At 44.0% G+C, this 13,483-nt stretch overlaps 1 protein-coding gene across 12 annotated transcripts in view; it reads right to left on the reverse strand.

The window, feature by feature from the left end:
* Positions 1-13,483, reverse strand: part of HFM1 (helicase for meiosis 1) — a 127,896-nt gene that overhangs the window by 104,671 nt on the left and 9,742 nt on the right. For 9 of the 12 annotated variants that reach the window (XM_045028280.1, XM_045028284.1, XM_045028285.1 and 6 more), the window contains exons 5-6: positions 12,307-12,354; positions 10,698-10,768 (exon numbers count right to left, since the gene is read on the reverse strand). The exons of the other annotated variants lie outside the window; for them this stretch is intronic. In XM_045028280.1, the coding sequence (XP_044884215.1) occupies positions 10,698-10,768; positions 12,307-12,354 (119 nt within the window). The remainder of the gene's footprint in view (positions 1-10,697; positions 10,769-12,306; positions 12,355-13,483) is intronic. 12 annotated transcript variants of the gene reach the window in all.

The raw sequence follows: 13,483 nt of genomic DNA on the forward strand, positions 1-13,483 counted from the left end.
CCTATTCATTCATTCAGACAGAACTGTGAAGGAAAAAAATTACACAGGAGGGATCATTAAATTGATATATATACCAGTGAATGACTGCTGGTATGACACAACATGTTTTTTCTAAAGATTAGATATTTTGTATGAGATGAGAACTTAACTTTAAATAATGGCAAAAGAATAAAGAATGTCTTTTTCTATGCCTAGCTGCCATTGAAATATTTATTAAAGAGATGCCATACACCTATAACTATGATGTAGTGATGTACTGTCGTCACAAACACAGAAATGCCAGTCTCTGGACTCAAATTACTGCTATACAAATAGACCATTGTCAATGTGCAACTATTAGCAAAGAGAGGCTCATTATAAAGTTGTATTAATTTTGCTGTTACAAAAATTTTGAAGACATTCCTGTAGTCTTTTTATAATTTCTGTATCTATTAATGCCAATACTGGTAAAAAGACCACTTTAACAGAATTCTGAGTTTTAAACAACTTTTATGGAGAAAGATATTATAAAAACAAAATAAGTGAACATCGTTCCCTATTTAGGCACATATTAATTTAAAATATTAAAATAAACTTTCTCAGCAGACTCATGAAGTTTATTTGAATCAAGGAAAATAGTTACCTTTTTGCTGCTGAAAATAAATGTTGGAAAACTTGCTTGCTATTTTTATACTAGGGAGTTGCACACTTTGTTGCTTCCGTAGAACAAGCTCATTACATTCACCAGGAACTTGTATCCCTACATCCTCCCCCACAACTCCCTGCATGCCACCCTCCCATCCCCTTCTATTTTAGGGACTTGCTGAACCTCCCCATCCCCCTTCTTCTTGCCATGGCCTCTGCGTGTTACCGATTCTCTTCCCTACCAGAGATTCATGCCCCACATCTCTCACTAAGAGCACTGTAGCACCCTCAGTCCCCCTATTACTCATTCCCGCCCCCATTCTCTTCCCACCAAGGATTCTGTGTGCCCCCATTTCTCCCACCCCAGTGGCTCTTCGTGCACCCCCCACTCCAGGTTCCCTCATTTTACCCTCCCCCATGCCAGGGATTTTGCAAGTATCACCACTCCATCCCTTCTCCCATGCCCCCCCATTTCCCTCCCCCCCCAACAATCTTATTCTCCTTTTCTTTCTCTTTCAGGGTGTCAACATTTTAAAATTGTACAGTAACTCCTTACTTAACGTTGTAGTTATGTTCCTGAAAAATGCGACTTTAAGTGAAACAATGTTAAGCGAATACAATTTCCCCATAAGAATGAATGTAAATGGGGGGGGGGGGTTAGGTTCCAGGGAACTTCTTTTTGCCATACAGTACAATAGTTAAGAGATGCCCCCACCTTACCCTACACAGGCACAGCCCACTGGCACTGGAAACAATGAGGCAGGCAAGGAGGCTGAAGGTGCTGTAGGCTAGGAGAAGCATGTTGTGTAGCAGCAGCGGCAGCTTCCCCTACTCTGCAAGCACCAGAGGTGGGGGGCTCAACCCTCGGCCCGCCCACGCCACCCCTTCCCCCCAGCCCCCACCCGTAACCCTTCTTCTTCCTCCTCCTCCTCCTCCCCCACCTTTACTCCCCTGCCTTCTGCCCTTGGCAATCAGCTGGCTTGCAGCATTCAGGAGGCAGGTGCGAAGACATGGCACACAGGCTCCCGGTCCCTCCCCTGCCTCCTGCACACCGCAAGCCAGCTGATTGCCGCGGGCAGGAGGCCGGGGGAGGAGGGGGAAGGTGCTGATCTGCGGGGTCTGACGGCAGGCGGGAGGTGCTGGGGGGGGGACACGTGTAGGGGAGCTGATAGGAGGGCTGCCAGCTGTGGACAAAGCAGACAGCCAAACGACGTTATAGCGAAGCATTGCACAACTTTAAATGGAGCATGTTCTGTAATTGAGCAGGGATGTAAGATCAAAACAATGTTAAGTGAGAGGCATTAAGTGGGGAGTTATTGTATTAAGAGAATTGGCAGAACTAAAATAAGTGGAATATTTTAATGGCTGCTATCAACCAGTTCTTTGATCTATAGACAATTAAGAGGTTCTGCCCATGGATGCCTATAATATGCCCTGAAAATTCAGAATTGATCAGATAAAATGTTCAGGAGTTATCAAATTACATCCAAATCAGAAAAATGTCATCAAGCTGAGTAAGGCCTCACAAGCTTGGCCAGTTGATCAAAAACAAGTAACTATATTCTGTAGCTGAACATATTTCTTTAATATACAGTTAATTGCAATGACTGTTATGAATATATGAGGCTAAGTGAATGATATTATTTTGTAATTAAGTCCTTTCATGTTTAAAATTACTAAGCCAAATTTATGAACTACTTAAATCATAAAAAGAGAGGGTTATTCACCTTGTGCAGTAACTGAGGTTCTTCAAGATGTGTATCCCTGTGACTGTTCCACTTCAGGTGTCAGTGCGTCTTGGAGCTGTTGATTGGAGATTTTTGGTAGCAGTGCTTGGTTGGGATGTGCATGCACAGAAGTTGTCTTGCGGCCATTGGAATCTCATCCAGCATGTGCACAGCCCGACCCCTTCAGTTCCTTCTCTACCAGAGCCCTTGTATTGAACTCCAAAATAGAGGGGAGGAGGGTGGGTAGTGAGGTACCACAGGGGGACACACTTCAAAGAACCTCAGTTACTGCACAAGGTGAGTAATCCTCTTCTTCTTCAAGTGCTGTCCCTGTGGGTGTTCCACTTCAGGTGTTTGTAGAACAGTGGCCCCTATGGTTGGGGGGACTTTGGAGTTATATACATAGTGGAGGAAAGGACCATTAGGCCTAGCATGGCATTAGCTCGTGAGTGTTGTATAACTGCGTAGTGTTTAAAGAATGTATGTTCTGAGGCCCAAGTAGTAGCTTTGCAGATATCTGCGACTGGTACATTGTTCAGGAAAGCTATGGATGCTGCCATGGAGTGAGTAGAATGGGATCTGATCTCCTTTGGTGGCTCTCTTATTTTTTTGATAACATAAGCGAATGCAGCTTGAGATCCACTTAGATAGTCTCTGCATAGATATAGCTGAGCCCTCGGATCACTCTGTTTTCGAGATGAAGAGTCTCAGGGATTTGTGAAAAGACTTTGTTCTATCCAGGTAAAATGCTATTGCTCTAACGTCTAGAGCAGGGGTGGGCAAACTTTTTGGCCCGAGGGCCACATTGGGGAATAGAAATTGTACAAAGGGCCATGAATGCTCACAAAATTGGGGTTGGTGTGCGGGAGGGGATGCGGGCTGTGGCATGAGGCTGGGGGTGAGAGGTTTGGGGTGCAGGAGGGTGCTCCGGGCTGGGATTGAGGGGTTTGGAGAGCAGGAGGGGTATCAGGGCTGGGGCAGAGGGTGCAGGCTCCAAGCAGTGCATACCTCAAATGGCACATCCCTTCTCTGGCTTCTATGTGGAAGCACGGCCAGGCAGCTCTGCACGCTGCCCCATCCACAGGCACCGCCCCTGCAGCTCCCATTGGAACGCATAGGAGCCGGACTGGGGCCACGCCGCACATGGTGCACCCCCCGACCCAGCTCCCCAGCCAGAGCGTTAGAGTGCAGTTGAGCCCCGTGGTGCGGCTCATGGGCTGGATCCAGACGAGGGCCGTAGTTTGCCCACCCCTGGTCTAGAGCATGTAACATGGCCTCCTATGTGCTTCTGTGTGTTCTGGGATAGAATGTGGGGAGATTAATAGGTTGGTTGATATGGAAAGATAATGCTATTTTGGGGAGGAATTTGAGTGAGGTCGCAATGTGATCTTGTCTTTAAAGAAGACAGTATTTGATGGATTGGCCATTAGTACACCTATCTCGCTTACTCGTCTTGCGGAGGTGATAACCACAAAGAATGCCACCTTCATTGACAAATACTGCCCAGAACAAGTGGCCAGCGGTTCAAAGGGTGGTCTAGTTAGGCCTTTGAGAACTAGGTTTAGATCCCAAGTAGGCATGGGTTGGCATACTTCTGGGTAAAGATTCTATATGCCAGTGAGAAACTGCTTGGTGGTCAGGTGTGCAAATACCGAGAATCCATCGATTTTATGATGGAAAGTGGTGATCGTCGCAAGATGTACTTTAGAGCCTGTGGACAGCCTGGAGTTCTTTAGCTCTAAGAGGAATTTTAGCACTAGTGATAGTGGTGTAGTGTTGGGAGTGAACTGTTTTTCTGACTCCATATGGAGAATCTTTTCCATTTTTGTAGGTAAGTATTGCGTGTGGATGTATGTTTGCTATTCAATAACATGTTTGACTTGCTCCGAACAGTTTAATTCGTGTTGCTGGAACCATGAAGGAGCCATGCTTTCAGGTGGAGTTTCTCCAGGTTTGGATGGAGGATCTGACCATTGGCATGCGAGAGGAGATCTGATCTCAAAAGTGCAAACTGTCATGCACATCAGGTAAGGATACCAGGACTGTCTGGGCCACACGGGGGCTATCAGTATGATTTTGGCATTGTCGTTCTGAATCTTGTGTAGGACTTTGGGGATTAGCAGAATTGGTAAGAATGTATATAGAAGCACTGTGTTCCATGTGAGGAAGGCATCCCCATAGGATTGAGGATCTAATCCTGCTCTTGACCAGAATAGGGAACATTTGTGATTCTGTGATGTTGTGAATAGGTTGATGGTGGGAAAACCCCATCATTGGAATATATGTTGTAGGACTGCGGGATTTATTTCCCATTCATGTTCCTGAGAGAACTGTCTGCTTAAAGTGTCCCCTGTGCTATTTTGACATCTGGGAAGATAGAAGGCTGAGATGTCAATGTGGTGATGAATGCACCAGTTGCATAGTTTTATGGCCTCAGTGCCAAGGAAATGGAATTGTACTTCCCCTTGTCGATTGATGTAGAACATGCATGTGATATTGTCTATCACCACCTGTACTGTTTTGTACTTTATGAACTGAAGGAAATGGAGGATGGTGTTCCGTACTGCTCTCAGTTCTAATAAGTTGATGTGGAGATGTGTCTCCACTGCCGACCATCTGCCGCGGATTGCATGATGATCCAGGTGTGCACCCCAACCTATCAATGAGGCGTCTGTTGTGATAATTATTGATGGAGGTTCTTGATAAAAGGGGATCCCTGAGCAGAGATTCTCCTGCTTTGTTCACCACTGAAGGGATTCTAGGACTCTAGGAGGTGGTGTTAAGGTCTTGTTCAGACTGTGTTTGATGGGCTTGTATAGTGAACTCAGCCAGCCTTGGAGACAGTGCATATGTAATCTGGCATGCTTTACTACGAATGTGGTGGCTACCATATGTCCTAGCAGCTGTAGACAGGTTCTTGCTGTGATTCGCGGAGTGGTGTAAACTATCTCTGAGGTTTTTTTTATTGCCAGAATTCTGTTCTGTAGTAGAGATGCTCTGGCTTGAACTCAATCAAGGGATTCTCCAATGAAGTCTAGTTGTTGCGTGCACATCAATGTCGATTTTTGTATGTTTAATTGCAGTGCTAGTGTTTGGAAGAGGGCAGTAGTCCATTGGGTGATTTCTGCCATTGCTATCTGAGTGGGGCATTACAGGAGGCAGTTGTCTAGAAACAGGAAAAACATGATCCCTTGCTTATGCAGGTGCACTGCGATGACCACAAGGGGTTTGGAGCAGTGTGGTGCAGTGGACAGGCTGAATGGGAGCATCCTGTATTGGTAGTGCTCGCATCCTACTGTAAAGTGGAGGAATCGTCTCTGTGCTGGGTGTATGGTAATGTGAAAATACGTGTCTTGTAGATTGAGGGCTGAAAACCAGTCGCCCTGTTCCAGCACTGGAATTATTACGCCTAATGTGACCATCTTGAATTTCTGGGAGTGGATGAGCTTGTAGAGTTTTTGTAGGTCTAGTATGGGTCACCATCCTGTTTTTCTTTTGGGTCAAAAAATAGTGGAAATAGAAGCCCTTTCTTCCTATAACGATGTTTAAAAGGGGACTGGATAAATTCATGGTGGCTAAGTCCATAAATGGCTATTAGCCAGGATGGGTAAGAATGGTGTCCCTAGCCTCTGTTCGTCAGAGGATGGAGATGGATGGCAGGAGAGAGATCACTTGATCATTGCCTGTTAGGTTGACTCCCTCTGGGGCACCTGGCATTGGCCACTGTCGGTAGACAGATACTGGGCTAGATGGACCTTTGGTCTGACCCGGTACGACCTTTCTTATGTTCTTATGTTCTCTGTATTGCGTAGTATTGGTTACACAGCTCCTACTTGCAGTAGATGATTTACTTCCTGCCTTAAGAGGTGCTCGTGAGAAGGGTCACTGAAGAGGGATGGGGAAAGAGATAGAGTAGGTGGGCAAGAAATAAAGGGGATGGCAAAGCCCGATCTTATGATCTCTAGGACCCAACGGTCCTTCATGGTGGACTTCCATGCTTGGTAAAAAGGTCTCAGCCGATGGCCAAATGGGCGAAGTGGCGCTGTCTTGAGGCCGTTCAGACCCTCAATCAACCATTCAAAATCGCTGTTTATTAGGCAGCGGTTGTGACACCACTAGTTGGGGTTGTGATGGTTGATGTCTTTGTGGTCTGTTTCGCTATCTGTTGGTTTCATAAGGTCTGGGATTCTGACGATTAAATGGTGTATCCCTAAAACTGTGATAAGGTTGGTAACACTTCCTTTTAGCAAGTGGTGTATAAATGCCCAGCCTGCGGAGTGTCGCACACGAGTCTTTCATGAAGTGTAGCACCTCATCGATCTTAGATGAGAATAGTTTTTCTTTGTCAAAGCAGAGGTCTTCCAACTCGAGTTGCAGTTCTTTTGGGATGCCAGAAGACAGGAGCCAAGAGACTCTGCACATTACAATTGCTGTGGCACGCACTGCCATATCAGCAGCATCCAGGGAAGCCTGTAAGGCAGTGATGGCCACCAACTGTCCTTCAGTTAGTAAGGTCTTGAATTGTGTTTGTCCTGGGGAAGGTCATTTGTGAATTCGAATAGCTTCCCATAGTTGTCGTGGTCATACTTTGCCAGAAGGGCGCTGTAATTAGCGCCCCTAAATTGAAAAGTGGACAATGTGGAAGGTCTACTTCCTTCCTAGGAGGTCCAGTCTTTTGTGGTCCTTATCAAGAGGTGTGGATTTAGAGTGAGGCTGTTTGGATCAATGGTTGCTGCGTCAACTACCAGTGAGTTTGGTGTCAAGTGGGAAAAGAGGAAGTCCATTCCTTTGGCTAGCATATATTTTCTATTGGCCCTTTTGCATGCAGGCAGGATGGTGGCTGGCATCTGCCACACTGTTTCGGCAGGTTCCAGAATGGCCTAGTTTACTGGGAGTGCAATTTTTGAGGACAAGGTTTGCAAAACGTCAAGCAATTTATGCTAATATTCTTGCACTTCTTCCAATGGGTATATCCTGGCTCAGCACAATTCTCTTAAACAGTTCTTGAAACTGCTTAAAATCATCCATCATTGTAGGTGGAGGTGGCATAACAGCCTTGTCAGGAGATGAAGAAGAGTTGTGAGTTGGTGATACATTTTCTTGACCTGTTTCTTCCTTGAGCTCCTCTGCTATATCCTCTGGGGCAATGGATGTAATCACAGGGGATATTGGAGGAGACCCAAGTTCACTTTGGGTGGTAATGAGGTTCTGGCATAGTGGGCTCTATCTTCTGCCCATGGGTCCCATGGCGGCCACTGCATGGGGAATGCCATGAGGGGACACATCCAGGGTTGTCCATACCATGGGTGAATGGGCTATGGTGACTACAATGTTCCTCCAATTGGTCTGTGGTGAGCAGGAGCGGAGTGCTGTAGTAAGAAGACCCCTTTCTCCTGATCCTCATCCGCCCTGTCACCTGGTACCGACGGTGCCATGGGAGTCATGGGCTGTGTAGTGATGCTCCGTGGGGGAGATCCGTCGGTGCTGAGAAGAAGTGGTAATAGGGGTACCAAAGATATCAAGATATCCCTCTGTGTGAGGAATTGCTGTGGTGCTGATGGAGCAGTGTTCCCTCTAATTTTTCCCACACATGTGCGGAATGAATTTTGTTATGTGCACCAATATGGAGGTGATGTAACACACATCACCTCCATATTGGTGCACATAACAAAATTCATGTGGTGGGGGTGGGGCCAAGGGGTTCAGAGTGTGGGAGGGGGCTCAGAGCTGGGGAAGAGGATTGGGGTGCAGGGCTCTGAGGGCTCAGGCTGGGGGTGGGGGCGGCAATGAGGGGATCAGGGCTGGGGTAGAGGGTTGGGGTGGGGAGTGAGGCGTCTGGCTGAGGTTGTGGGCTCTGGGGTGGAGCCGGGGATGACGGGTTTGGGGTGCAGGCTGCCCTGGGGCTATGGCAGGGAGAGAGGACTCCCCTCATCTCTCTCTCCCCGCAGAAGCATCTGGGCTTGGGGGGGGAGGGGAGAGGAGAGATGCTTCTCCCAGTCGTGGCAGTTCCAGGGCTGGGCCATGGGATAGGTGCCCCTCCCCCAAATGTGACAGGTCTAGGTTGGATTCAGGCCAGGGTAGGGGCACCCCTCCCCTGGCCACGGCAGGTCAGGGGCTGGATTGGGGCAGGGGGAAGGGCACCCCTCCCCGGCCATGGCAGATCCCAAGTGAGCGGGTTCCCTGAGCGCCTATGAGGTGCTTAATAGGCTGCTGCACGGCCACACGGAACTTAGCAATTGTGGTGGTGCCAAGGATCCCAATGATGTGGTTTTTGTAGGAGCTAAATAATGTGCACCTGCTCTGTGGCTCGCCTTTGTCAGTACCAGCAGTCCCACTGTGGTTATATCAGTCAGTGGTGCCGGAAATGGCAGTGCCAACGAAGTCGGTGGTGCCGAGTTCGTTGTCAGTGCTGTAGGTGGTGGCATAATTGGTGCCGGAGCCGATTCCCATGCTGACATAGTTGGTGCCATGGAGGAGGCATGGCTATGTCTATGCCTTGCCTCCATTTCTTTTTCTTTGGGTTTGGCTGTACAGCCCATGCCAGGTGAGTCGAAAGTGCTGACTTGAGAGGTGATTGGCACCGAAGATGATAATCTCACAAAGGACTGTTTCTTTTTATGCAGTTCCCTCTGCAGAGAGGTTGAAAGTCGCTTCCTCTTTTCTTTAAAGGATCGAGCTGTGCTCTTCATCAGTTCTGACCTGGTCAGAAAGCCTTCAAAGAGGAGCTTTTGGTGGCCCATTTCTGGGCTTGGTAGTAATGATTTCTCCATTAAGATCAACTTGAGGCGAAGGTCCCAGTTGCACCAGGCTCTCATCTTCAGGTTGTTGCAGCAAATGCACTTTTGGGGTATGTGAGATTCACCAAGACATCTCACACATAGCGAGTGTCTGTCTGATCTCGGCATTGCTTTGCAGCAAGAGCCTGGGGGAACCAGGCACGCTTCAGAGAGTGCTCCAAAAAGGAGCAAGGAAACAGGAAAATATTTTTTTTGAACGAACTAACTATAAACTAACTTATCTAAGGTATCTAACTAGTTTTTCTCTTTTTTCTATCTACAGGGGAAGAAGTTGACACACTGCCCCTAGTTCAGTCTTCAGCTGAGGACGGTTGAGAAGGAACCAAAGGGGTCGGGTCATGCACATGCTAGACAAGATTCCAATGGCACCGTGAGACAGCTTCTGTGCACGTGCATCCTGATCGTACACTGCTACCAAAAATCTCCAATCAACGGCACAGTGATGCACCGACAACTTTAAGTGGAGCACCCACAGAGACAGCACTCTAAGAAGAACTAGTGGAAGGTTGCATAAAAACCACTGACTTCAATCCAATGGGAGTACTGTATACAGAATAATGGCCACAAGCAAGGTTGATTTTCATGAAAGTTATAAGAAAATAAATTGTGCAATATATCTTGTAGGTACTCATTAGATAGACCCAGTATTAATTAACAAGGGTTTCTTACTGAGCAATGGGGCATCTAACTAGTATGGATAAAATAGACATGCACTTCAAAACGAAAAAAACAAACAAAGAACCAGGGGAAAGAGATTGCAAATGTAAAAAGAATACCAATCCACATGATTTTAAAGGTTCACATGTTAAGGCCCCAGGGAGTTTAAATATAATATTAGTGTTTGCATGGGCAAAACAATCATATCAGCTTCTCTGCAGAAACTGTTAACTAATGGATATGAGGTTTGCATGGCCATCCCCTAAGGCCCCAATCCATTTTATAGCACATGCTTAAAATGCTCGCTGAATTGAGACTTAAATCTTCAAAACAAACCCCTCTGCTCATTTTAACCACAAGACTGCAACACCTGTAATAGTGTCTTCCTCTGCTGGAAGGACGGTTGCTTCAACGTACGGTCTTGAGGTTTGGAGAATAAAAAACAGGGAAAAATTGGAAAATCCTCAAGACTCCCTAAACGATGAAGAACCCAGGCAGGATAAGAAAGTCTTTTCTAAAAGACTAATAAATTCCCTGCAACATAACTGTGTTATTGACTTCACAAATTTTAATTTCAAAATTTGATTACATTTGTCCTGGAAAAAAAACAAACATTCTTATGAGTCCACATGTGAAATGGCTATGCAAATCACAATTTACAATATTATATTCAAAATGGATAAAGAAATTTAATCCTGGACCTTTTTCTAGATGAGCTACATTACTGTTCTGTTTACCTGCTCCTGAAATGTGTACTGCTGCAATACTCTGTACCTCACTAACAATTTATCAATAACACTTGTAAATAACAAAATGGCACTTCAATTTATTTAACATATTTAATATATTAAATACTATCTGCAAACATAATTAAGAAATATTCTTTACTTACATCATCCAAAGCCTTGGACTGTATGTAGTTAAAATATGGGAATTCCTTGAAAATATTTCTAAACTGAGCAGCTTAAGATCATATTCAAACCATTCAGTTAAGAATGTAAAACATATCTTTCTTTTCTTTTAACTGAAAATAGCTGCTTTATTAAAACCTAAATAAAGAATTTCCACTGATGTAAACATGTCAGGTGGTTCCTAAAATGTAACTCAAATGATTTGATGGTTTCTGTTCAATTCCTTGTGGACAGGAGTCCACTTTACAAAACCCCCACACTGGTAACTTTTAGGAATGTATTGGCAGTCCCAGAAGAGACTAAGAACTAAAAGAAAAATGAAATAATCCTTAGAGGTAGTCCCTCTGAAGAGAGATGTAAACTCTTTTACTCCACAAAACATGTATAGCAGGGTGAAGCAGAGCATTCACTGCCTGTGCATGCCTGCTCTGTGAAGAGAGAGAGAGCAAGAGCACACTTCAGATTCAAAAGCATTAAATTGATGAACATTTTTTAAAAACAAGGTTTCAAACCCTCTACTTCACATTTATTTTTTAAAAATACATAAACATAAATGAATGTCATGCTGTTTTCTTCATTCTGTATACGTAGCTTTATGCTTCTTTAATTTTCTCCACAAAACACATATGTACACACACACACACACACAAAAGAGGAGAGGTTGCCCAGAAAAGCCAAGGGGGAAAAAGTGCAAGGACACACAGGTACTGTCCAATTAAAAAATATACAGATGTAGTGGGGTTCAAATATAGTTTCTTAAAACTAACAGCAATTTTAAATACTTTTGCTCAACTCTGATTAGTATATACAGCACTGGTATTGTTGTTGTATATTTTCAAACAACAAAAAAATAACAGGTTTAGTTTTTTCAATATTGTTTTTATTCTGAGAACTAGTTGAAGGAAAATACCAAAGAAAAGGAAACATCGATCAATAAGTAAGAGTAATCAAAGACAGAGTAAAGAAGAGTATGTAATGCTGATGGAGTGTTTAGGAAAATAAGGGCCAAGATTTAAAAAAAAAAAAAAAAAAAAAAAAGTACCTAAGTTTATGTAACAACCTGCTTGTAAAAGAGCTCAGCATCCAGCAGCTTTCACTTACATCATTAGACCCACTGACACCTCAGTGCTTTTGAAGTCTGGACACTTAGTTGCCTAAATATGGATTTGAGAAGCCTAATTTTAGGCACCCATTTTTGAAAATGTTTAGCCTGGGAGTGTGTCAGAGAATTAAAAAACAAATATTAAAGAACCAAAGATGGCAAAAGTGAAACACATCCATATGCTAATTCACTTCAGCTTTATTTGAAGTTTTATATTTTAATTAGGTAAATACCTGCATTTTATACTGATATTTTTAATGTATCATTTTTATAAACAAGTATGAGTACATGAGCTAAGAATAAATTGCTTAGGCAGTGAATGATTAATTATCATTCCATTGTCCTATTTTCACTATGTTTTAGAGGTACCAAGCATAAAGAATATTTTACCCTTTGACTCCCATATTCTGTTGGGAATCAAAAGTAATACTGTAAAATACATGTTTTTTGTTTTAGATGTAAACTAGCTACAGTCAGTAAAAGGATACGGATTTCTGTAACAGCCCTCAAAAACCCCAAATCTTTTTTTACAGTTCCTAAAAAAACAAAAACAGATTTATAAAAACTGATACGGTTTTCTACCAATAACCTTTAAACATTATTTTCCTTATATATGCACCTTTTGGAGAGTTACAGGCTTGTAATTGGGCATAGGGTGATAGGGGAGGATTTGACAGCTGGGAGGGGGAGGTCATGGGCTTGTCACTAGGAGGGATCTGTACAGGTTTCCACAGCTTGTGAGTAACAGGAAGATCACATACTTGTCATGGAGGGTTTAGCAGTAGGGAGACGGGTTAGTCACTTGTTACTGTAAGGGATACTTGAGTATGCATTCTCCTTAACATCCTTTATTAATTACAGCTCATTTTGTGTCTTTGCTTTGTGATTTTGTCATTTCTATCACATTATAGTGAACTCTGTTATTTCTTTTGTGCATTTTTATATGATTTCCTTTTAATTTACAGGCCTTTAAAAATGTCCCTGATGCAACCACAATAGGACATTTATTTATTTTCCTAGGTTTCCTTTACATGAGGATTTAACTTTTTACTATGTCTTGAGTATTGTGCCCTTCCGAAACTTTCAACTATCCTAAATCTCACGACCCCTTGAGGGGTCAGGACCCGCCCCCCAGTCTGAGAACCCCTGCTTTAGAGCCTACAAGTCCACTCAGTCCTGCTTCTTGTTCAGCCAATCGTTAAACAACTTTGTTTACATTTTCGGGAGATAATGCTGTCCACTTCTTATTTACAATGTCACTAGAAAGTGAGAACAGGCGTTTGCATGGGTCTTTTGTAGCTGGCATTGCAAGGTATTTTTGTGCTGGATATGCTAAACATTTGTATGCTCCTTCATGCTTCCCCCACCATTCCAGAGGACATGCTTCCATACTGATGACGCTCGTTAAAAAAAGTGCTAATTAAATTTGTGACTGAACTCCTTGGGGGAGAATTCTATGTCTCCGGCTGTGTTTTACCTGCATTTTGCCATATATTTCATGTTATAGTAGTCTCAGATGACGACTCAGCACATTGTTCATTTTAAGAACACTTTCGCTGCAGATTTGACAAAAACGCAAAGAAGGCACCAATGTGAGATTTCTAAAGATAGCTTCTGCACTCCACACAAGGTTTAAGAATCTGAAGTGCCTTCCAAAATCTGAGA

This window comes from Mauremys mutica, chromosome 8 (assembly GCF_020497125.1).
Source record: "Mauremys mutica isolate MM-2020 ecotype Southern chromosome 8, ASM2049712v1, whole genome shotgun sequence".
Classification (NCBI taxonomy): domain Eukaryota; kingdom Metazoa; phylum Chordata; order Testudines; family Geoemydidae; genus Mauremys; species Mauremys mutica.